General features: G+C 42.3%; 1 protein-coding gene across 1 annotated transcript; it reads left to right on the plus strand.

Moving 5' to 3' along the window:
- Window positions 1-1,085: 1,085 nt before the first annotated feature.
- DUSP29 (dual specificity phosphatase 29) lies at window positions 1,086-24,740 on the plus strand. The gene is made up of 4 exons (XM_068687768.1): window positions 1,086-1,238; window positions 8,678-8,891; window positions 18,320-18,540; window positions 22,827-24,740. The coding sequence occupies exons 2-4, from the start codon at window positions 8,707-8,709 to the stop codon at window positions 23,072-23,074; spliced, it is 654 nt and encodes a 217-aa protein (XP_068543869.1). The 5' UTR covers window positions 1,086-1,238; window positions 8,678-8,706; the 3' UTR covers window positions 23,075-24,740.
- Window positions 24,741-25,632: the final 892 nt, after the last annotated feature.

The following is a 25,632-nucleotide window of genomic DNA, read 5'->3' on the forward strand; positions in this document are numbered from 1 at the left end:
ATACCACGACACACTGTCATGCCATCGATCTGACATCAGAAGACAACCTGGCAGAGCAACTGCCTGAGAGAAGCGAGAGACCACTGCCCATCCCGCACCCACGGAGCCCGGATCCCACACCTTACACAGCCTCTTCTCGCCAGCGCTGCCCTTCTGCCATATCACTTTACCTATATTCCCCCATACTGGGTCGCCTACAGGGATAAAAATAAAACAACCGGCGCTGGTTTCTGTTGTATAGGGTCTGTATCTCCTCCTCTGCCAAGTTTCCCTGTTATCCGTACAGAATTAATTTGCACAACAACCTTCTGAGGTAACTTAGAAGGCACAGCGGGTTTCTAACATCTAAGCTCTTTCGCATTTTAAGAGTGACTATCTGAATAATTGGCAGGGAGGAGCTTGGCTGCTCTGAAATACAGAAAGCTGGCTGGAGTGCTGCTGTTAGCATGAAACAGCAGCAAAACCAATGCCCAGAACTTGAACTGGAACTGTTTGTTATTCCTTCACATCTGTACTGCAGTATTAGCCACAGGCCACGACCAAGTCTGGGCCTGCTCCTTCTGGAACCGACTTCCAGCTTCTAAACATGGGGCGGAGGGGGGGAGAGAGAGAGGGAGCTGGGAAGATGTGCACTAACATTACAAATAACCAATAAACTGGAGCACAAGTCCCACTGAAACTTCATGGCACCTACCTTGATACCTGGGTACTTTTGAAAAAACACTTGGGCAATGTGAACCTTTGGTCAGACACAGGTGGCACCATAGGGGAAGGTGGCTGTCTGGTGGTACACAAGCAGGAGATGAAGATCTTCGCACACAGGTGCCACCCTGTTGCTGTGCCAGCACCAAATCATTCCTGTACAGCATAGCAGAAAGCAGCAGTGAAATGCTCCTAACACACACGCAGTGGTAAACTTAACACTGGGCTTGACAAGGAGACAAGACAATAAAAAGATGGCTTTTGTTTTATTGTAGTCAACCCACAGACATCCCATTATCTTAGTCACACTGAGGCTAGGTAGCTAAATTGCTAGGTTTAATGTTTCAGGTCACATCAGGGAATACTTTTACCAGCAGATGTAAAGATCGTCCTTTGGAGTGGGTAGCACTCAAGGTCAGAGTCAGCAAATCCTACTCTAAAAATAGGCCCCAGTTTCAAAGTCGGTAAGGCTTCTTTTGTCGTCCTGCCACACTTCACAGAGCCCAGCCACCTAGAGCACCTGCCCAAGCTCACAGGTAAGCCTGACCAATACAAGTTTTCTGATGTTTTTCTTGTGCTCCTTTGCTTCCTATTATAATATAGTTTGCTAAACCACGGAAAGGACTGAGAGCTGGCAAACTTTCCAAGGCAGCTGTATTTCCAAGGCTGTTGCAGAGAAAAAAGCTTAAAACCATTACAGAATCAAGAAGGCTGAGAAAGTAGAATTTATTATTTTAAAAATAAAGTGGCCCTATTACAGAAATTTAATATATAAAATAGGAAATGAGGTTCTAAAACTGTATTCATATTAGAGGGAGAAATTCAATTGTAATTTTAAAAGATGGTTCTCAAAATGCAGTTTTCCAAGCATTTTGTGACATCCATCCCAGAATGTTTTTCTTTGATAATCCCTCCACCCTCCCAGTTAAATCTAACTTCTCCAATTCAATTACAATTCTCTCAGATGACACTGTGTTTAAGTTTCTTTGGGCACTCCCAAAAATATTTAACAAAATCTCAGCTTAATCTGTTTTAAATTAACCAGTTCAGGCAACAAAGAAGGAGAGCAAAAGTAAGTTTTTTAAGAGTCATCAGTGGCTGAGAAATTCATTGAAATAACTTGTAGTTTTGAATATTCACAGCAAGAGGCTTTGGGAAATAATTACACATAGGCTATGATTCTTCTACTTATAAAACTGTTTAAAGACAAATGCATTGCAAGAACTATTTTACAGTCCCTGAATGCTTCAAGCATAAAAATGAAGCGGTAACATTAAGAAACTGAAGTAAATGACACCTTTTTGTCAGGACTGGGATAGGAACATAGGATTGTGTAATTCTTTACTTAAATATATTGCAGGTACCCCAGTTTGTATGCACAGCACTTTGCTTCATTCTTTTGGGGCTCTTTTTAGAGAAAGATTTTTTTGGAAAGACTTGCTTCTCCTGCCTTCCAAGAAATATTTGTACAAAATTAATATTTTTTTTTGGTTTAGTGTTAGAAAAAAAAAATCCAAGGAACCTTTGCTTTACTGTACCTCATTCCTCTGAGGCACAGCAAGCGTCAGGTTTACAGAGGAAAGCACACATCTCTCAGTGGCTGTTGCTAGCATTTGGAGCCTGAGCGAAATGTCATGGGGGTGGCATAACAGGGAGCACCACTTTTAAATTCATCTACTTAAACCATCCAACAAAGCAGGCTTTTGTTACTGCAGCTCACCAGCTCTCAGCTCAGCTGATGCACTTCGAGTCATGAAAAACTTAGAAACCAAAGCACTGTTTATATTCGTCCCAAGTGTAAACACTGCACTCCAGACAGCATGCACATTGACTTCTGCAAGGAGAACTTTCCAGTGCATAAAACAACTCTCTGCTTAGTCATACTCAAAAAAGGGTAAGTACTTTTTTTTGTCCTGAAAGGAAGTATGTAGCTTGCATGCTGGCTAGAAGGGAAAGAACAGAACTTTTCTTCAGAATTCAGGAACTTACTTGATAGAATCCCTCTTGCTATTTCTGGAGACCCTCAGTCATTAGAGTTGATTTTTCTCTCCCTTTAGCACTGAGAAAGTGCTTACATGGAGAAAGGTTAGTAAATTAGATTCAAGTCTTTTGTGCATCTTTCTGAAAGTATATGAGAACTGGTATTCTTCATCCTTACGTCCTGTCAGGTACTTCCCTCTCTTGTACATACTTGTTACGGATGTTTTTTGTCCAAGATCTTATCTTAGGTGGCTATTAACTGAAAAAATAAGTAAATAAAAATGCAACCATTATTTCTGCAGTTGACTGGAACCCACAAAGCTCAGGTTTGGAACCCTGGAAGATAGATGTTCCCTGATTTCAGTGTCCTCTGATTTCAGCAGAGCTAAATTCCACCTACTACATAAAAACATTCAAATATGTCAGCTTTCCATACAACATCAAAACAGAAAACAGCAAACATTTTTCAATAACAAGCACCTCATGCACAAAAGTAATTTCTCAACCGTAATTACAGGGTGTATTTTTTCCTCCTCGTTTTACTGTTCATCTTTCAAGTTTAATGCTCATGGCTACAGATAAATTCAATCTTTCAGGTGTTTGCAGGATGCTGAAGACCTTTCATTCCTAGCTAAACCACAAGATTTTGCAATTGCTTGGTATTTTCACAGAGAAGTACCGTTTAGTCAATGCTTATTAGATAAAAAGCATCTGAGTATAAAACTAAAGCTGGTACACACTTGTATACACCAAATTAGATTTAATAAAGCCAGCACCGAAAAAGCCCCACTGGCAAAGGTGATTGATGTTAATACGGGCTGGGAAAGCTCCCAAGAGCAGGAAACATGGGTGGTAAAGAACGCAAAATATTCTGCTGTATAAATATGGACTGAAGTAGGCGTTGAGGCAGGGAAGTCCTGTGGCCAATGTCAGGCAGTCCAGAACAGCTAATAGCATTACAGTTGTTCCTTCTGAAGGAAAGGAGAAAAATCACCTTCTCTCTCCATTTTTCTTCCCACCTTTTGTTTAGCCTGTATCATTGCTCACTTGTACAGCACATCACCACCACTGGGCTCCAACCTTACTGGGGATCTACAGCCTCAGGCCCACAAACACAACTCTACATTGGCAGCCAGGGTACACGTGCTCAGGGTGATTGTAGCTACGCAGAGGAACCCCTCCTGGGTCAGGGCAGGGGGCAAGAAAGAAGGGAGGAGGGTACACAGGTCCTTGCAAAGAACAAAGAAATACAGTCCTTCACTCTGCACCTCCGTTTTTTGTTTTCCTTTTTAAATTTCTACAGCTGACTTGGATCTTAACTCCCAGGCATGAATCCTGCCAAATTGTTTGGCATCTATAATACACAAGGCCTGCACAGCGCAAAGAGCCAAAAATATTAAGAAACACAGTATTTTGTGATGCAGATAATGACTTATAGCTTTCAGTCTCAAAGTACTCAGAAACTTCCACCACATCTGGAAAACCAGCATTAGAAACGTACACACCATCACTGCGGCTCTGACGTTCACATCTAAATATGAGCCTTGATTCCTGCCCCCCATCTGTGGGATTACCGAACCGTAGAGCTTGTGGCTGCTGCCTCCATAAGTGTTAGCTAACCCCCTGCAGCTCTGGGGTGGCGGGGCACGTCCCTCCTGTTGTACACATCTGAAAAATGGCCCTTTTATCCTGCACCTTCCCAAGGCTTTCCTGGAAACATCTGAATAGTTCAAGGGACCAAGAACAAGGTGCAGAAAGGATACCTTTAATGGCCGTATCACTGCTCCAGCCACTAGACTGTGTTCCCTCTGTGAATTAAACAGCAGACAGACTGGCAGGTTTTCTTTTCCCCTCCTTACACTTGCTCTACTCCCTCCCCGTTTTGTTAAAAATAAAATAAGCTAAAAAGCACTATAAACAATTCCATTTGGCAGCTGTAGAGTGGATAGCGAACATAAAGAAGAGATTCCTTTGCTATGCCTAATGCATGCTGCTTATCCAAATTAGCCACACAATTACTTCTATCAATGCAAAAATAGTTTAATGTTTTTTTTCTAGTGCACAGCACTTGAGAATGACTTAAAATGCAGTGTAATTTGCCACAGTGTATGTCCTGAAGTGGCTCGCTAATGAAAAGAGGATTAACTCTCCATTATTCTGAATTACCATTTTGTGAAATCACTAACAATATTTTCATTTATATACGTATAACCCAAGGGGGAAAAATATTCCAGCCATCCAAGTGATTAACAAATAAAATTCATTAGATAACATGCACTTTGGTCTTATTTATGAAGAGAAAGATTAGGGTATAAAAATGCAGATGACTGAATTTTTATCATCCTTGTTCTGATAATACACTTAAGTCCATGACAGCATAATTGGTGAGCACCAGCAGTTCAGCATTATATTTGCACGCTGGATTGAGAAGCAGAACCCACAAAATGAGGCAGGCAAATTGTGCCAGCTCAAGAAGCGTGCTCTGGTCCCACCGAGCCGTCCCCGGCACGCAGCTGGTGACCCGCCACCACAGGGCAGCAGCAAAGGTCAGCTCACGTGGCCTGGCCTTGGTTGGCACAGCAGAGAGCAAGAGAGGAGCTGTGGCTTGGTCACAGGGGAAGGATAGGATGGGGACGTGCAGGTTGCATAGCTTCCTGAGGAGGAGAACCTCTCTGGGACAACAGCTCCCGCTACCTGACTCCCCTCTTCTCCCCCCTCCACGCGATAGAAGAAAGGCTGTGCTATGCTGGAGCAGCACCTCCAGGAGCATGTGGGGCGCACTGCCCCTGACGGGATGGCCACAAGGACCAGCCCTACCCCAGATCGCTTTTGCATCCAAGGTTATGTCCCCCAGCACAAGGCAGCACCACTCTGGCCCAGAAGGAGCAGCAGCAGTGGTGTCAGGCTGCCCGGGGGCGCCTGTGCAGAGGTAACCCCAGGTGCCACCCAGCTGCAGCGGCCTAATGCCCTGCGGGGACAGCCTCCCACCCCACAGGTTTGAAAAACACATCCAAGGCTTCACTGTCAGGGCTTTCCTTAGGCAAAGTCACCTTTATATCCACAACAGCGGTAAGGACAAGCACCAAAAATTTCAGTCAGTTTTCCTCTTCCTAGTCCAAGCGGGCTGGCCGAGGGAATGGCCTTCCCTCAGCTCCGTTCAGCGTGTGCAGAGCACACAGTGAGAGATGAGGTGAGATACCTGGTTCCTGCAGAGACACAAACCTCTCTGTCTTTCTCCCCACCCAAATACTTCATGGGAATTAATTCCAGAGCTCAGGTAGCCCGCCAGCCCCTTCCTCCCCCTCCTCCTGGTCAAACTCTGTTACTTCATACCTAGTCTAGAGTCGATCCAAAATGCATCTTTTATTAGAGGAATTTCAACTGATGCTTGCTTGTGCTCTAAATCAATTTTAAAATCCCTGCAGTAGATAACATTGGCAAGAAATAAAAAACAAAGTTCAAGGAGCATATGGCTTCCCAGGACTGAGAGAGGAGTACTTCTCATAGGTCTAACTTTCAGAGAACTAACCAAGCTTCAGGCTGAAATGGCGTTACAGTACCACAAACAATCATTTGCAGATGTAATTGTCCTGTTTTGAGGTCTGCAGTCTCAGAGCAGGACTGCTGCTGTAACAAACGCATGTGCTGTGGCTACCAAACATAACTACTGATTTCATTTCTCTCTCTTCCTCCCCTCTCCTTTTACAGAGCCATGAATAAACGCTCAGTCAGTCCCTCGGCATCAAGGCTCTCACGCGAAGATAATTCCTTACTAGACAAATAGTCTCTCTTATCAAGTTCTAGATAACAGCCTGTTCTCTTTCAAAGTCAGACAGTGTTAGATTTATATCTCTGACAGTCCAGCATTATTTACTTTGTTGGGTCTGCATATAGAGTTAACATAACCCTGAAAGGAAAAGGGCACTCCTAGGGAACAGCTACCGGAGGCACAGAAATGGGACTTCGCGTTACTCGCAAGCACACAAGACTGAGCGCAAGGCAAGTTTGCTAAAAACAAATTCTCAGAGCCCCTTATGCATCTCAGAGGACCACTTAGCTAAACATCATCATGTTTTAGGAAGCTTGGCTGAAAGATAGATCCCCTTGCCAGTGAAAGCAAGCCAATTTGTGAACAAAGGTGTATACGTGCCAAACAAAAACTGACTCCACAATCTTGCCTAGCTTTGGAGTGCGAAACCAGGCATTACTTGGCTTTTTCAAGTCCTACAGAGAAACAGAACACGACAGGCACAAAAGAGTCCAAACCAACAAACCGCCCCCCCTGGGTATGCAGGATGTCAGTGAAAAATAGTCATCCTGCTTGCAGGAGAGCTCTGTAACTACCCAGAGTTTTATCATGAAAAGGCCACAAATGTCACCAGTTGCCAACAAAAACAAAATGTGGGAGTCACTACTCTCTCCCTGCATTTTTTTCCTCAAGTAATCAAAAACCTAAAAAATTAATATAATTCGAAAACCCGTTGACCTAAAGGCACCCAACAAATCACATGGGGACGCCAGCTGCCTCGTCTGTCAGGACAGGGCAGTGCCACGCCTGAGCCCATGAGTGCAGCACTGCACTGCTGCAGCTGTACTGCACACACAGCTGGCATGGCTGCTGCTGGGGCAGGGTTCCCATGTCACACACACTTCACTGGGTTCCACTCAAGGTCCTTCAGCTGCCTGGGACTAGGAAAGTTAATTACAGACTTAAAAAAATAAAAAATAAAAATAAAAAAAATCACACAGCAAAATAACAAAATCTGTTCAAGGGACAAGAATGTTCTCATGAAACTATGTTCCCTGCCACATCCTATGGCAGTACCTTCCTGAAGGCACGGATGGGGAAGGTGCTGTGACTCAAGACAGTCAGTGGCCATCACACAGACAAGCCTTTAGCTTCACCCACCAGCTCCAGGCTGCCCTGAGCTCCCAGTGTTCATAGTGTCAGCGCCCGCTTCCTTAGTGAGGCACAGCCCTGAAGGGAAGCAGGGAGGATGGAGAACACATAACTGGGGTACAGCTAATGAGCCAGCAACTGAGGGATGCCAACCATGTAAGGGAACACTAAATCAGGATGGCAGCTGAGGAAATCACAGCAGGCAAAAGAAAATCTGGAGCTCGAAGAGATGCAAAAAGCTGACACCAAAAGATTCAATACTAACAGATAGATCTGACACACTATAGCATGTCCAAGGAACGTGTTGTTCTCAGCCACGTTAATGATACTCTGATTTTAGCTACAAGTTAACATCACACCATTGTTCCCTTCTATACTACATCCTATACTAGTGCTCCTCCTACCACTCAGTGTGTGTGCATCTACATTTAAAAAATAAAAATAATAAGCCCAAAAGCCTGGAAAGAAGGAGGTTCTTGCTCCTTAGCAAGAGCCCACCCTGCTAAACAATATTTTGTCAGTCAGTGGGAAGGTAATTGATGCTAAAAAGCAAACTCTTGTTCCTGGAAATAGCCTGCATGGTTCATTGTGCAGGTCTGCAGTAAGATCTTCAATGTACAGAAGTGGTGCACTCAGCACTGACCTGAATGGGTATGCTCAATCTCATTGGGTTGCTGAAAATCACATACAGGAGAAGCCTTTAGGAGACCTGCACTTAATGGTAGCACCACATCTTACATTTCCCCCACCAAGTTCTAGTTACCCCAAGATTCCTTGGATCAGGCTGCTACACCTGCCAAATTCTTACCACTGGACTTTCCAAGAAACAAATTCCCAGTGGCAATCAAGCTTCAGCAGTCACAATGCCTTGGCTTTTGTTCCTGTTGCTGGTGAGCTCACACAAAGCATTCCTCACCTGGTTCAGGGGAGGCAGAAATCCAGGTGACAGTTCATCTCTGCCACTCAGCAGCTGCACCCACCTCACACCACGTCCCATCACACCTGGCCAGTGCTGCCCCCAGCACCCCATAACCAGAGCAGAACTCGCTGGCTTTGTGCTTCTCGCCTTAACGTTCTGTTTTGGTTGCATTCCAGCTTCCTGCACAGCCTGGGCACACCACACCATGGACAAAACGCCATCAGCAGGTTTGAACGCTGGGAAGAAAAATGCATACATGGCAATCAAAGTAGATCCCGATGAGGATTACTGTACCCCAGGTGCATTTGAATTGGAGCGACTCTTCTGGAAAGGATGCCCGAAGTACACTCATGTCAATGAAGTCTGGCCCAACCTCTACATCGGAGATGAGTAAGTGCCTACTACCTCTACGCAGATGATGAGTAATCATACATAGTACATCTCTTCTACCTAGGAGATGAGTAAACTGTACTAAGTATAGCTCACAACTGTGTCCTTACACAGTTACACTGACTGAAGGGCACTTCCTAGCTCTCTTGTACCATAGCTTTGTGCCATAGCTTAGGTTGGTTTGAACTCAAAATGTAATTCTTGAAAAGTGACCGAAAAGACAGCTGAACTTCCAGTGGTATTTCTGTGCTTCCAAGCTTGTGCCTGCATACACGGAGTACTCTGCACTTCCAAATTGCTCAAGAGATTAAAACAAATGGTACCCTGCTGAAAGGCAAAGCTGCAGAGAAGCATCTCACTGATCAGACCAAATGTGATTTGGAAAAAAAAAAACAACAAGCCTGCAAAACAGACTTAGCTCTGTGGAACACAGGACTAAGCTGAAACAGGCTATTCCGACATGCAGAGCCAATTGACATGGCAGACAGGCCGTCAGAAAATCCCCCAACCCAAACCCTGAGCAGAGCAAGAGAGCCTTTCTTACCCCTTAGGCATTATTGGTACACTTCCATTTTCCTCTACACCCTTCCCTAACATGACGTTTATTTTAAACCATCACTCTAAGGCACAAGCAGGAGCCCCACTGACTCCAAAGCTCTCAATAATTTTTTAAAAGGTCCTAAAATTCATCTGTTACCAGCTTATAAAAGAAGAAAGATACACAGCTTTGGAAGTTATGAGGCTCCTAATATCATCGACCAATTACTTTTGTGGCGCCAGAGGCAACAGAGAGACACACTGGAGATCTGGGCTTTAACCAAGCAGGGGCTGCCACTGGAGGGGGGGGGGGGGGGGGAATTGTCTGCTTAAGAACAAGAGAAAATAGGTTTGAGATGTTTTCTCCCCGTCCTATCCTGCACTTTTTGTTAGATACCATGTATTTCTAGTTTGAGATTCAGCAAAAAAGAACAGCTTCTTCTGGCGTTCATTTCCTACTCCCTTGTTCAAAGTCACCAGAACTATTCTGAATGACATGGTAAGGATAAGTTCCCTCTCACCTCTGTGATAAAGCTCCTGCTTAGCCTTCTGAGCAAAGGGGCCCAACAAGGCAATGGGTCTTTGGCCAGCTGTAGTCTGTAAGCCCAGGACACTCTCCTACTGACTGTCTTCCTTGTCACAGTGGCTTGTTATACCTTGCAACTGAGTAACTGCTAAGAGCTGTGACTCTGAATAAAATGCACACTTCCACTTAGTATGAACTAAGCAGAGACATAGATAAACAAGCTTCTTGAGAGATATTTACAGCTACATCCATTTAAGCAGGACAGATGTTTATTTCTGCAGGGGACAGGTCTTGAGACAGGAGGAAAAGCAATGGTGCTTCAAGGGAAAACAGGTCCCTCCCATATGACCAGGAAAAATGAGAGAGCCAACAGGGAAGGAAAAAGAAGCAGGGAATGGTTTTGTGCAGGGGTGAACAGAAGGAAAGTTGCACCAGAAAATGGGGTTCCCAACAAGATGACTATCATCAGCCAGCTGAAGGCAAGCTTGACAGCTAGCACCAGAAAATTCAAGAACTGGTCTGCAGGCAAGATGCAGGTTTTGTTACCAGAACAGGCACTCGATTCGAAGCACGCAAGGTCCAGGGACCTCTAATATTTTTCCTCAGCCAGCTCCACATCTTACTTCTGACCAACAGCTTCCCCTTCAGTGTGTCAGGGGGCTTTGTATTGCTTTATTTTAAGATCTTACTGTAGCCCTGGTCACCGAAGAGCTGCTATGGAGACATGAACAGATGTTGGGTGTATTTGCATCCTTAGCCATGCTAAATTAAGGTTGATCTTAAAAGAATTTAGTGGAGCTCATCAACAAAATCAAGTGAACACACACATGCAGAGTTTATCTTCAGAGCTCTCACATCTGTGCTTCATTCCTGCCTCCTGCATTTACAAGGTTAACAGGACTTGTGACTGCTTATGGAAATGCTAATTAATTACCCTGACTACGTAACCACATCTTCCATCTAATGCAATACAGGCTATCAAGGAGCCCTGTGAGGCCACTCAATCCCTTTGTTACAAGGCTTCACTGCAGATGTTGCCCAGAGGCAATGAAATCTCCATGAGCCTGTCAGGCCCAGAATAATCAAAGCCTCAAAATATAACATGCTGTGTTCAGCTCCAATTGAAATTTTCCTCCAGCAAGTTCCAAGGACTTTTAAAAGACCAGACGCTGGAACTTGTAGGAGACAGCCCAGTGATAGGAATAAAGACTGCTTTGCCAAGATTTTGATTCATCTGCTACCAGGATTAGTGCCTGCCTTTGTCCTCCTCACATCCAGAAGCCTTCTAAAGAAACAGAAAAGCAGCTTTGTCTTGCTTCCTTCTCTCACCGGTCACCAGGTTACTTGCATGGGCAGTTTTACTGGCTAATCCCAAACCTGCCTGGTTCACTGCAATCGCATGGAAAATCTCTGCCAGACACACAGCTTGTCCTTTCTTCTTTGTGGCTTGTCAGTGATTGCCTTGTTGCTCAACACGATGTTTATGATTCCACATTCCTGAGTTTCAGTGAATATTTTAACTAAAGACAAAGAGCTCCTAACATTTTTATTTCCTCTTAGGCATCTTCTACCTCTCATCAGGATTTAAGACAATTTCAAGTCTTACTGTGCTCTCAAACTACTCCCACAGGAAAGGAAATATTCTGGAGACTAATTCCTTACAGGTTATAGACTTTTGGATAGGCATCTGAACTGAGCCTTCAAGACAGTGAAGGTCTCTGCTTGTTCCTGTAGAGCCCCAGGAGTTACAGTTTTAAGAACTGACACACCTAAGGCTCAACAAAGCATACAGGTAGCTCACATCTATAGACTGGAGCCTATGATAATTAAAATACATAACTTTACGGATGTTCTTGACTCATGGTCTCCCCTCTTCCCTTCTCCAGAAAACAATACAGTATGTTCCTTTCCAAGTGACTAAGTAGAAAGACAATTTACGTTAATCTAGAAGAAAACAGATGGAACTCACTCAGGGCAACAAATAGTTACCTCCCACTGGTTAGCATTATGAACTCCTAGGACTTACACGAGTATTAATCATAGAAAAATAGGAGAGCATGTAGATTTAGATTATAACAACACTCATGAGGACATAGTTTCAACTCTGTTAGTATGAGAATCTGCCAACTCTAACAGCAGTTTAACAATCCAGAAAATCAGATCTGTAACACTGGACAATAAACTTCTTAAAACACCAACTGTTTCCAAGACAAGTAACACTTGTCATCCAGCCTTCCCCAGACAACATCCCAGTCTACTGATGATTTCCAACACTTGATGAGGCACACAAGTGACTGAAGCTGGGACCAGGAACTGGCTACATCAAATGTGTTTGATGTTTTTGCTATATAGACAGCTGAAAGGAATTTCCTTTATATATGTTGTATCACTTACAAAAACGTATGCACACACAAGAAAAAAAATCTACCATTTGGGGCTAGAGGCAAATTGGCTGCTAAATCTTTTCCTACTACAAGTTATGAAGATCTTGTTCAGTACTTTCAGTGGTACCAAAAAATTCTTCTAATTCACACTGAACAGGAGGTATCCACAGAAATCGAGCAACACTTCAGAAGGAAAAGGGGATACAATGCTACACTATCACTAGACTCCCTCAGTGCTAGAGGAAATTGGGTCAGTATTATTGGAAATTCTCTACATCTCTCCTCAGGAGGGAGAGCTGCCAGATTTTCTTAAGAAAGTGTCAGTATTGCCTATATTCAGGATGCTTCTTTCTGACACTGACCATCTGGTAAGTTACCATCCTGCATTACGCTTCCCTTCAGTGTTTAAGAAAATGGAAAAGTTTGAGAACAACAATTCCTCTTCTACTAATGTGTTGCCTCAGATTTCCTTGTGTTTTGTCAATCTGGGTCACGTCTATCTGTGGGCTTTAGGAGACTATGCTGAAACATGCTTACATTGTTCAACCTTTGCACCAAGCTTAAGAGACCTGGCTCTACTTCGAGCTCATAAACGTACCGGTTGTCTAGTCAGCCAGTACCAGCTATGAAGAGCTGACTTTCCCGTGGAGGGAGCTGCTCTGCTCACTTTCCTCACGAGGAATCTCACAGAATTACTTCCCTTCTTTTAGATGTGCTTGGATTTTTGTCATAAGCCACCTTCTCTTCCCTTGGTTAACTGCTGTTAAGATACTTAATGTGAAGGTGCAGGCTGTGGCCCTTGCAAGATGTTTTTCCCTCTCTTCTAAATCCCATTGGTTTGGGCACCTTCCTGAGAGAAGTAGCTGGACTAAAGCTTGTTCATGGCGGTATTCTGAAAAAAAGAGAATTGATACACTGGAGATGGAAAATTTAAAGGAAGGATTCTCTTTTACATTATAGCTAATTCACTTATATTGTTGCTTTCAGAAGGCCAAATTTGCTGCAGCACTTGCCTTTTCTTGTACAACTCTTAGCTTTAAAACTGACAGCAGGCATAGTTAAAGTCTTGGGCGTGTCCTTTACGTGCCCTTCCACAGCCTAAGAAATGTAAATATTCCCTTAGGAACCATCTGAAAGTGGATGAGATTTTTGTTTGGGTCAGTTGGTCCCTCTGGGTGGTGGTCTGATACTATGAATATATCCCTACATGGAAGTTATTTCACCTCTGACTTTCACCACTTAGGTGGCATTCCCATATCAAAGTACTCCCCCTTGCCTCAGAACTTTCAAAACATCTTTACGAGTCCATCTGTCCTACAGTAAATGCAGGGTCTGATTCAGCAAAGCACTGAGCTTTTGCTTATCCTGCTTTGCTATACAGAGAGGGACTTATGGGTATGCTTAACTTTTAGCATATGTTTATGTGCTCTGAATTGAAGAGCAGATGAGTCTTTACATGGGACCAATCTGCCCAGTTCATCCCTTACTAAAATGAATTATACTGAAATTTTAACTGTTATCTCCCAGTGCCACACTTCACCTCCTCGGTGTAGAAACACATTCAGGGCAGCCACTGGAGACCACAACTGCATCATGTAAGAGGAAATCAAGTGCTAATAGCACAGATGGTGAAGATGTACAAAATGAAAACAATTGAAAGAATAATCAACTGCTTATGGCTTCACCTACACTGGCAATTATAGCAAACTCCTCTTTACAATGGCTACTTTAAATTCAATCACCAACACAAAAATAGAAATATTAATTGCATTTATTAGGAAATAGCAGCACTCAAAGTGGGGAAAAAAGCGAATATTGTTAGCTCGACTGTTAGAGTCTGGTATTGAGCCAATTACAAGGGGAAAACTATCTGTGACATTTTCAGCTAAAAGTGAATTAGAAATTGCACAATAAATCCTCCAAAAAGGTACACAATTCATACAACAGTCTTTGCTATCTAACTATCCCATGCTATTAGTCACCTCAACCAACTGTATACTTGCAAATTTTGATGCTTGATGTATTCTTTCTGTTCATCTAAAATAATGATGGTTCAAACGTGGTAAAAACTGCAAGGAAGATCAAAAGTATTCCCCTATTATCCTTGTGATATAACAAGGAGTAGCAGGCAAGATGAAACAAAAACACAAACAAAAAAAAAAAAAAAAAACAGGCTTTGGTTCGAAAAAGGAGGCAGTGAAGGATACTTCCACAATAGTATCTACACTACAGATTCAGCTGAGGTTGAAAAGCAAGCCAGTCCTACACAGAAAGCTGGAACTCACTGGGTGGCTAAAGCTGGTCCAAGCAAACATGTCAAGGGGCACGGGCACATTTGCATTTTCAGGTGTATGGTCCCCCTACATGAGAACTTAACAGCCTACTTCTGGCACACTACTAACTGACAGTCAACATGCTGCAGATACAGCATGAACTATATGATGGCAATGGCAGTCTCAACACACACAAAGCCTGCCCCACAGCTTTTATTATCAAAATAAAAAGATGGATTATGGGAGTGAAAAGGCAGATCAGTATGACAAGCCGTGCTCCAACTGGGCTGTTTGCCTAGCTTCTGGGGAAAGGCTTCAGAAGAATTAAGAAAGTTTTCAAAAGAATAGCAGAAGCATCTTTTATGAAAACATACTTATCAAGTGTAAGACTCTGGGGATGGAGTGGAAGGAAAAAGCACGTAAGTGCTTCCTAAAACCTTAGTCTTAGTATATGAAGTTTGAAACCAAGCACTCTCATTCCTGAAAGAGTAAATATCACTTAAGCTCTCCTCAAAGACACATATTCCAAAGCTCAAGACAGGCATCTCTTGCAATCCTGTGAACACTATTTTATATGGCACAGTAACTGTATCCTAAGCACCAAGAAAAATTGAATATACGCTCTCATGTCAAAAACAGTGGAGTAAATAACTCCCCAGATATCTCCTTGGTACACTTATAATTTACTTAAATGAAGAGATTTCACAGAAGATGATTTAGTTAAGTCTAAGCACTTACAATGAGCTTCGTACATCAGCATTCAAGGTAGATCTGTTGCTGCTCCTCGCTCCCTTTGCAGGCCCTGGGCAGCACTGAGTGAGCACAGAGCGTAAGCGAGCGTACAGCCACACTCCAACAGGCCAAGGCAAAGGCCCATCTGAATGCCGATGCAAAATGAACAGCTGACTGTCTTGTGTTTAATCAGAAAAAGGAGAAGGATTAATCCCATGCTGGGCCCCAAATTCACAGCACGCAGCAATGTGCAAGGCTGGGTAGGGAAGACGTGACAGGAAGGGGAAAAACGGAAAAGCCTGGGGAACCAGGAAGTCTCCTCAAAGCCGGGACACAACACTAGGCCCTGACCTAAAAAGCGTTGGCATTTTAAGCACTGAAAGATTAGGCAGCACAGGAGCAACCGGATGGAGATAGGGTTAAGATTTTCATACTGAAACAAATAAATAAGGCCTGTACACAACCAGCCCTGTGCATCCTAACCAACTCCAGTTCCCAGGAGCTCAGCCAGACTGAGTTGACTGCTTATGCAGTTAGTGAAAGACAGTACCTCTTCATTCTGAACTCCTATTAAAACAACGGGGACACTGAACACTTAAAAAAAGATCCTGAGCCATAGAAAAAGACTGTAAGCACACCTGTCAGAAACATGCATTATATGCACTCACTAGGACAAAAGGCAGTCTCCTGAGAACCTCATCTAGGAAAAAGGAAAATTGGGTTCCAGGTGAATGTAGTGTCAAACATTAATATGACTGTCATGTGAGCTACTCTTTGAAGTTGTCCTTACTCAGAGCATCATCATCATTTAATTCAAATGCTTTTTATTAGCCTGAGCAGTGCTTGCAGAAACTAAGTTTGGTAGTATTTATAGTCCATCAAAACTTGCTTCAGTTTTCCACTGACCTTAACTACGATGCAATACTACTTGCTATTCAGCATGTAGGACTTGCAGTAATTCTAGCTGAACACAGTTTTCATCTGAAAACATCAATCTTTCAATTGTTGTATTCATGCTTTGGGCCAAGTCCAGTGAATGGAAAACTTTTCCCTCTATTCCAGGATCAGGGAGGCAAAACAAAGTAAGACCATTTGGAAGCAGAATTTGTAGTTGACATCAAGCAGTCAATTTGGTCAAAACCAGTGGTTATTCACTACCCCTTTGTACGGTACAAAATTTTAACAGTTTGGGGTTTTGTTAGTTTGTTTTTAGAAGTATTGGCCATCTTTACAGGCCAAAACTTAAATGCCTCTGCTGGCCAAGTATATACAGCACATCTACCACAAGACAGAGAATTTTAAGGAGTAAGCCTCCTAAAATGAGGCATCAAAAGAAAAGTCTAAGTCAATCACTGCAAAAAGAACACAAAAAAGAGTGAGTATTGCCTAACCTGAGGTGAAGGTAGAAAGTCACAGTACTAGTAGCAATATACGACTGCCTCTCTGTCCTCTAGAGTCTACTGAACTTAGGCAGGGATCACATCCCTAACCCAATTTTTATTTATTTTTTAAATAACTGCATGATGGATGTGATATTACTTCATGACAAAAATGCCAGCAGGGTCATGATATTCCCATTCCTGTCCAGAAGGGAATTTCTGCAGCAAGAACCATCTACTCAGAACAGCCAATTATGATGAGCTTAATTTAAATCAGAAAGAGCATAGGTAAGACCTCCAGTAGCTATACCCCAGTTAACTGCTCTAATCACTAGGTTCTTGACTGCTCAGAGTGGGATTTTGACTTTGACAGAGGGTGGGAAGGTGGAGTCAACTTCAAGCCATTCTGAGCTGTCACCACCAGAGTTATGAAACACAACAGGTAGCTCAGAATGAGATCTTGTGTGACAGCAAATACCTCTACACATTGAAATGTTCAGGAAACATTCACAGAGAGAGGTACTTTTGGTTGGAAAAAGCTGTTTCACATCATGCACTAATTCATTTATGGCAGCAGTAGTTAGTGAAAATATATTAACAGAATAAAGCCTATAGATTTTTTTTTTTGTAAAAAGCTCAGTAATCTTCCTATGCACTAATGAAACTTGACAGCTTTTCCAGAACAAAACTTTCCAGAATTAAAAGCTTTCTGTAACAGAATTGTTCAGACAAAAATGAATTTCTACATGCCTGACCACAAATTCTGTACTTTTTGAGGGATTTTAAGCATCTGGCAAGCACTTACAGTAGGTACTGGACACACAAAAACCTAGGATTTCCTCCTCTATCTCACATCCCTTGTCCAAGAGAAGAGAGAACAAAAATACATATGATATTAAGCTAAAAATATTACTTTCAGCTTTCACTTGAGGCTGAAAACCCATTTTCATATCTAGTTCTTTTTGCTGTGCATCTCTGGTTTAAACAAACATAACAGTAAAAGGAACCTGACAGGGAGCTGTGACCACAGGAAGGGTGTGGGGCTTTTTTTTTTTTTTTCTCAAGAATAAATGAGGAGGAAGAGGGCGAAGCTCAGTAACTTCTTTTAGAGATGAAGAGTTTCTTTTTGAAAAAACTCTTTATCTTACTACTCACATATCACTGACTCTTCCATTAGTTCTGCAATATCAAATGATGGGAGAGAAGGGGAAATCAGCGTTCATGGGTCCTATTTCAAGTTCTGCCACCAATCTGCTTTTACGACCTTAAATAATTCATTCTATTTCTTTCAGTATCTCAAGTTTCTTCTTGTATAAGATGGATAGTAGCCAGTATTCCTGTGTTACAAGGGTGCCAGGAAAATAAAATCATTTTAAGGTGTTCCCAGGGCCTGGGAAAGATAGTTATGAACTACAGAGGGGTCGTTCTCCATAGATGACAATATCTTAAAATCTTTACAATGGCAAATGGCTGACTTTTGAAGTATTACCAGTTTCATTAACACTTAGCACATACCAAATCAGATTTTGTTGTTTTTCCTGGCTTGCTGGATGAGTAAGAAGCTTCTTCATTTACAGGACGGTTTTTGTTTTAACAGGAAAACTGCGTTAGACCGCTACAGCCTTGAGAAGGCAGGCTTCACCCACATCCTCAATGCGGCTCACGGTCAGAAAAACGTGGACACAGGGCCAGAATATTACCATGACATGGCTGTGGAGTACCATGGAGTGGAAGCAGATGATCTCCCCACTTTCAAGCTCAGCCAGTTCTTTTATTCCGCTTCTAAATTCATTGATAATGCGCTTCAGGATGAAAGAAGTAAGGAGAGTGCTGAAATTGGTTAAAAACAAGACAGTATTTACTCCATCTGATTAGAAGTGTAGTTCGCCACATCCATCCCTGTGGGAGTGAAACAAGTCCAATACAATATCACAGAGAATTCAAAACCAGCAGAAGGAAACTATTTGGATAGTGATAGCAACTGAATTTAGGACCTTTCTCACTGCAGTGCAGAGTACCAACCCAACCCAAGAGCCCCTACACCAAGCTGTTGGACAAAAGTCCACATCACAATTTGCATTAAGGTCTCCTGTCCAACAGGGATTTTTTGTTGTTTTGTCTCTTTCACAGACAGCTCAGAGACTGCCAGCCATTGCATAGGGTCCTTGAATTAGCTGTCTTTTCCTCAGGTTAGTCCCTGTTAAGAAAGGTTTAATGAAAACAGGCTGCATAGTGGAATACAAGTTTTCTGCAGAGATTTCAGGCTGTCACTCCACAGCTTCACTCCCGACAAGTACAAAACCCACCTTCCTACCTGGCCATCAGCTCTGCCCCAAGCTGTAACACAGGTTTCTCTCTGCCATCTACCAAGCAGCTGGAGATGGAAACAGCTCTGACAGCAGAGATCTAGAAGCATTTTGTTAAAGCCTTTATTATTTCGCAGCTTGATTACACCAATTCATTATTTGCCAACTTCCAGCAGTGTTCTATCAGAAGGTTTTAAACTGATGTGAAGGGCTACAAGCCTAGGCCTCACACCGGCTTTCAGTATCACTCCTCCTCCTCCTCCTCCCCCCCAAATACTTTATCTCAACAGGATATTTTACCAGAAACCAGCAGAGAAACTTAAGACTCTCAGCCAACCTACAAAGACCTTAATACCAGAGAGTCACATATCAAGTTGCTAGTCTCCTGTCAGCTTCTGTTCTTGGCTGTTTAGCTCAGCTGTAGCAAGCTACTACCTGGCTTACCCCCAAAAGCCAGCCAGGTCTTTACAATTTTAGCCTTTCAGTAAATGCAGTCTACAGCAAAAGTCTCTTCCCTTGTTTAGAAGAAAGTCTTGAAAGGAGTTGTTTTAAAATCTAAGTCCTAATAGAAGAGAAACAGCTTCAGGAGCTTGCTTACTTGTGAAGAAAAAGTACCTGGCATTTCAAAAAGTCTGTCTGAAGCACTGCCTTTGGGAAGGAGCAGATAACTAAAACACACCTGTGTCTAGCCATGGCTGAAGGCCAGAGGTCAGTATCAAACCAGAGTAGCTGAAGTAAGAAACGCAGACTTCCTCACTCCGATCAATCTCCTGTTCCTGTAATACCTTTGTCTGCTGCACTGAGGTACAGAAATAAGCACAAGCGAGGCTGCAAAGTCTAGGAAAAGCTTGCATCCCAATACCTATAGAGGCAGGAGAGGACAGGACAGGGGGAAGTGTGAACCTGCTTGTTTCAAAACCACATCAAAAAACTGTCCAGCACCAAAGCAAAAGATCCAAGTCAAAGAGTAACTGGATTAATTTCTACCAGAAACAAATCTGCACTGAAGTAGACCTTACCTGCTGCAGCAATTTCTGTAGCTCCACATTGACTGCCACATCCACATGGTTTGTAAACAATGGGAACAGATAGCTAGATATAGTGTTCATCCTATCTCTGAATGCACATCTGGTCTAGAAAGATGTTGTGCATTTCAAGGGCCTAATGAAACAGCTATTTAACTGCAGCTTCCTGACTGACAGGAACCACCCAGATTCCTAAATAACATTTTATAGTAAGTAACCAAGTGCCTTTCCCCAGTGGTAATGAAATAGGACTGCAGAACTCAGTATTTGGGGCTCAACACTTCTGATCAGTAGCATAATTACACCCATTACTATGAAGTCATTAGTTACTCTGCACGAGAGTTCAGGAAATGTGAACAGAGAGAAGAAGGGAAAAAAATGTTTCCACCTTTTGATCAGAATGCGCGAATGAATTTGCTTCAACTGTACACCACACTGCTTGATGTGTAACCTTCACAGCCAGCCGAGTGACCAAATACACTGACTACATGCCTTTACACAACGCTTTCTGCTGAGATGCTCAATAATCAATATTGTAGAAACAAGCTGTCACACAAATGAAGAAGCCTCTTCTTCTGCAACAGGCCAGAAAACCTGGCAATTTAGATGCTGCCAAAACAGCTCTAATGTGATAACTCTGACTCTAACTTCAAAATTTTTCTCATGGTTAAGAAGCTCCCTCATGAGAGCAGTATTTGCAGACTTTGAGCATGGGCAGATGGATGTAAGAAAGATGAAAATAGCTCAGCTGGAGGAACAAACTTTAGAGGCAAACTCAAACTGTTCACAATCATGCATGCTATCCTTCAGCTGTGCATAAAGATTTCCCAAAACACAGAATTCAGGCCTTAGGACAGCTTAGAATTTCATACCAGGGAGGCTGGTATAAAAGAAAAGGCACTGTTTTAAGGGACTTCTAAGTTCCCTTCTATGCTGCAGATTTAGTACTCATTCTCTTGGTGCTTTTGTTCCTCAAAATGTAAAACGGAAAAGAATTGGATTTTCTTTTCATGTAAAGATGTCGTGGCAAAAATTACCTTAAAGATGGATGAAAAAAATAAAAGCAATGTGAGAAGAAAACATGAGACAGATGTAAAGACCTGAAGCATTGTACAAAAGACACCTCAACATTTACCACTCCATCTGGCTCTGGAAAGTAAACGCTACATCTAGACAGACTTTCAAGAAGCACAAGCCCAAGCTAAGTGACAAGAGTAGTTCAGGGACCTGTCACCACTCAGCAGACCTCTGGCTCTACATACGGCTATTTGATGTCCTCCAAGGTGCAACTGAATATAACTGGCCAAAAGCAGAGAAAGACCACAGGAGGATTCCCTCTTGGGAAAGACGACTTAGACTGGTCCTTACCATCAAAACTGAAGAGACCACAGAGCAGAACAGAAGGGCTATGGCTCTGCAGAATAGTTACCAGCATTTTGCTACAGTAGGCAGCCAGACTTGGAACATACACTGAAAAGCAAGATCTTCATTTTCCTACAAAAAATGGCATTTCAGAAAGTTATATGGCAACTTTTTGCCTTTGTTGATATAATATGAAACTACATTTTCTCCTAGATCCTTTCCTTCCCATACACACAAAAGCAAAGCTTTCCTTGTCGTCCTATCTGGTATTTTATCACCTCAACAGCAACCCATTTACAAGGTAGGAAGCTGTAAATAGAAGCATGAGGGGCCAAACAAATGAGAGTTTTCATCCGTTTCAAATATTTGGAGTAATAATAGAAGGGATTATCATTTTCCAAGAGAGGAAGAAGCACTTTTAGTTATCAGAGAGACTGGAATTTTGCCAAGATGCCTCTAAGACTATCTGCTGGGATTAGGATGCAGACTGTAACCATTAATCCTCTAGTGTTGGCAGTTCTTGATGCATCCATTACACAGCAATGCTACTTGTGCCAACACATCCTCTTGTGCCTGGAAGCAAAGGAGTTAAATTGGCAGGAGTCATGGCTTTGTACCTAACACTTCTCACTAGGCATAACTGACAGAGATAAACTATTATTGGCCCTGATAGGACTTTTTTTTTCCTGTGGCAATTCAGCTTAACAGGGTGTCAGAGTGCTCCAAATCTACTTTTTTCAGCAGTTCAACCCTTTGTGTGACTCCCTGAAGGGCTTTGCATCATTTTGGAAATCTTTTGAAGTGTTTTGAAACCTGTCAGTCAGACCCAAACCCACTTACTATTACTCTTCTTCCTCCACACCTCCCTGGACACAGGGAATGCTGCATTCTAGCTCATACCTTAAAACAAGGGCTTTCTGCTACTGGTCCAAAGTTAAACTAAGCAATGGCCCAAAGCTAAAACATGAAGCACAAAAAAATGTTAGCAGAGACTCTGTATTTACTGTACATGTGACGTGATCTAGATCTTGAAGGAAAATGGTGTCAGACCCCCCCAAAATTTCCAATTCTGTCAGCTTCTAAATCATTTGTTAACAACTGTTGCAGAGATAAAATCAAAGATACCTGGTTTAGGATTAAAAAGGCAATCCTCAATGTAGACTGTGTTCAGGTACTACAGAAAGCCTCAGTTTCCCCACCTGTAAAAAGATGGACCTTACAAAAATGCTGGTAAGAGTAGTCAACCCCCCAAACAGAACAGAGGCACTACAGAAAACGTCACTGTCAAAAAAAAAACAAAAACAACAACAAAAAAAAACACAAAAACAAAACAACAACACACACACACATAGAAAACAAAAAACACAACATGCCATTTTCTTCTATGCATCATCTGTCTTTGTTTCCGCAGACAAGGTCCTGGTTCACTGTGCTATGGGTCGCAGCCGGTCAGCCACGCTGGTCTTAGCTTACCTGATGATTTACAAGAACATGACAGTGGTGGATGCCATTGAACAAGTATCAAGGCACCGGTGCATCTTGCCAAACCGGGGCTTCCTGAAGCAGCTGAGAGAACTGGACATAGCATTGGTACTGCAGAGGAGGAACACCAAAAACAGCCTACCATCCAATGACGACGAGACCAGCACCATGATCTAGTGTTGCTCCTGGCAGGACTGTGCTACTGGAAAAGAAACTTTATAAAAGGAGGGGAGGAAAAGGTGTAGTTAATCACACAGTCACAAGGATCTTTTGTTATCTGGAAGGTAAAACATCACAGACATTTCAAATGGTGTCAGGATGGCAAAAGAAGGGAAGCCAAATTTAAAACGCTTGTTCTTAGGATATCCTAGCTTTAACAGTTCCTCATGACATCAACAAATAAAATCTCCTCTGTAAAGGCTTTGCAGCACAAAAACAGACACGATTTAAACAAAACCCTATTCTGAGTACCCCAAAAAATCCTGATCCTAGTCCAAGCACATGACCTTTAAAAGAGATGAACTAGCCATTTCTGAAGAGCTTTTGCAGGAAAAATGATGAGATAGATGTAGCACAGATGAAGTGTTTAGTCCCAGAGTCCTGAAGGATTTCCCAGGAGTTTGCCTTTTTACGTTGTTTCCGGGCATCCCCATTTCTTCACATAGTCTAGGGCAGCACAGTGTTTAGAGAGCTGCCAGATGAGGATCAGCTATCCAGTCTTCACAAAAGACTTAGCAGCACAACATGCAAGCTAGAAACAAAGCAAGATCCTTCAAAAGATCAGATGCATAAGCAGATACAATGGGTAACAAGTTATATGAACATGACATTTTAGCAGTTTCGGTTTTAACTTGTTTCTCCTAAATGATTCAAATGCCTGAATTTTAAGGAAATCCTACACATACATTATCCAAGTCGATTTACAAGGCCACAAAAAAAAAACCAAACCAAACCAAAACAACAACAACAAAAAAAAACTATCTCAGTGACCTAACAAGGAGAAAGCTGCTGCTGTGCTTCCAGACACTGTTACCAAATGTTTCCTCCTATGTCAGCTTTAGTCACCCCAATACACTATTGTGCTCAAATACAGTTGCTAAGGCTATTTATTGACATTAGTCCAAATATGCAAATGGAGATACCAGATTTACTTTTCCACCTACATTTTTTCAATTTATTTGATACAAGTAACAGCAACCGTGTTTAGATAACATATGAGCTTTGTCACCTCAACGATATTTGATCTTCTTGAAACATACTGTAGAGAAGGATCAAAATTGAACCATGTTTACCTTTCTTCCATCAGTGAAAAGGTCAAGTCATCACTCTCTCCAGTGGAATTTTGCTTAATTCAATGTATCAGGCAAAAGCTATTTACTACCCCATTGCGTGAGAGGAATGACCCAGCCAGCAAGTACAGGAGAGCTCTTGCCTTTACCAGCTGGAAAAGTCTCTGTAATTTTGGTGCAGCATGGACTGTAGGAGTCTTGGATTCTTTTTTAAAAAAGAAAACTAAACACACAGGTGAGGCGGAATTGTGCCACTGAGTTCAGTGAGTATTAATCAACAAATCAAACAGAACAAAACAGAACTGGAAATCCTTCTTTGCAGATGTTAATAGTTCTTTACCAGCTTAGCAACTCCAGCATGAAGGCCTTTATTCATTATGTTCAGCAGTGACACAGCAGCCAAGGCTGTAGACATGCATAATGCAATGCTTTTAATTTCTCACTTGTATTTGTGTGTAATAAATACCTTACTCACAAATTCTCAGACACAGCAGAAGACAATAAATACAACTAGACTACTGTTAAAAAATATTAAAGTGATGATATGAAAAATATTCATGACTGGAATACACAGACTCAGGGCCTTCCAACAAAGTCAGTGTCTTTTCACATGAATTATTAAACCAGAAATCTAAGGCAACTCAGAAGAAGCCATTTCTCAGTACAAAAATAACCAAGCAGTCAACATGTAGGTTTTAGTCCAGAAATCCTTGGAAGGCTTCCCTCAACTTTTTCCATCTACCTGAAAAGACCTTCAAATGCACCTTTTCAGAGCACCTCACTGTCTACTGCAACTAAATTCACAACGCAGACATCCAACAGCTCTCCCAGCCTTATGTCTGACACGTGCATTTCAGACATGGCCCTGGTCTTTCATTTACCCTGATGGAGAAAGCTGAATGCTTTCACGTCTAGAGAAGCAGTCTATTTCTTAGCATTAGCTTTACAGACAGGAATTCTATCACATGACCTAGTAAAATACAAAAAATATCTGCTTTAATTTCCCTCAGTCAAGTTGTAAGTTATTCGTTCTTCTACCCTGCAAGATAGCTTGATGACTGCTATAACTGGATCTGTAGCTGATCTACATTCATAATTGTATGTGAACAAGGTTTTATGGGGCCTGGATGGGGCCTGGAGATGGGTGTTTCTTTTACAGACTTCTCAAAATACAAGGGAAAAATACATATTTCCTGGGGCTCTGCTGCTTTAGGTGGACACTGACAGATCCTTCAAACAGCAGCCTCCCAGCTACTGATACGAAGTAAAATACTAGAAACTCTTAAGTAGCTCCCACTCGTTTTGTCCTGCACAGCAGATTAGGCAACTGGCAAAAGGCAACACTGACGTAGCAACCAAAAAAACTTACCTACAATTTCCAAAGTACAGGATCCCGAGCTACTCAGAAATTAGGAGCTGTCATTCCAGCATGGACATGAAAAATAG

The sequence above is a fragment of the Anas acuta genome, chromosome 7 (assembly GCF_963932015.1).
Source record: "Anas acuta chromosome 7, bAnaAcu1.1, whole genome shotgun sequence".
NCBI lineage: Eukaryota > Metazoa > Chordata > Aves > Anseriformes > Anatidae > Anas > Anas acuta.

Excerpts from the sequence above, each read along its gene's own strand:
- DUSP29 (XM_068687768.1), top strand. The coding sequence starts at position 8,707 with ATGGACAAAACGCCATCAGCAGGTTTGAACGCTGGGAAGAAAAATGCA. Across the intron at positions 8,892-18,319 it reads AACCTCTACATCGGAGATGA|GAAAACTGCGTTAGACCGCT; the intron begins GTAAGTGCCTAC and ends TTGTTTTAACAG. Across the intron at positions 18,541-22,826 it reads TGCGCTTCAGGATGAAAGAA|ACAAGGTCCTGGTTCACTGT; the intron begins GTAAGGAGAGTG and ends TTGTTTCCGCAG.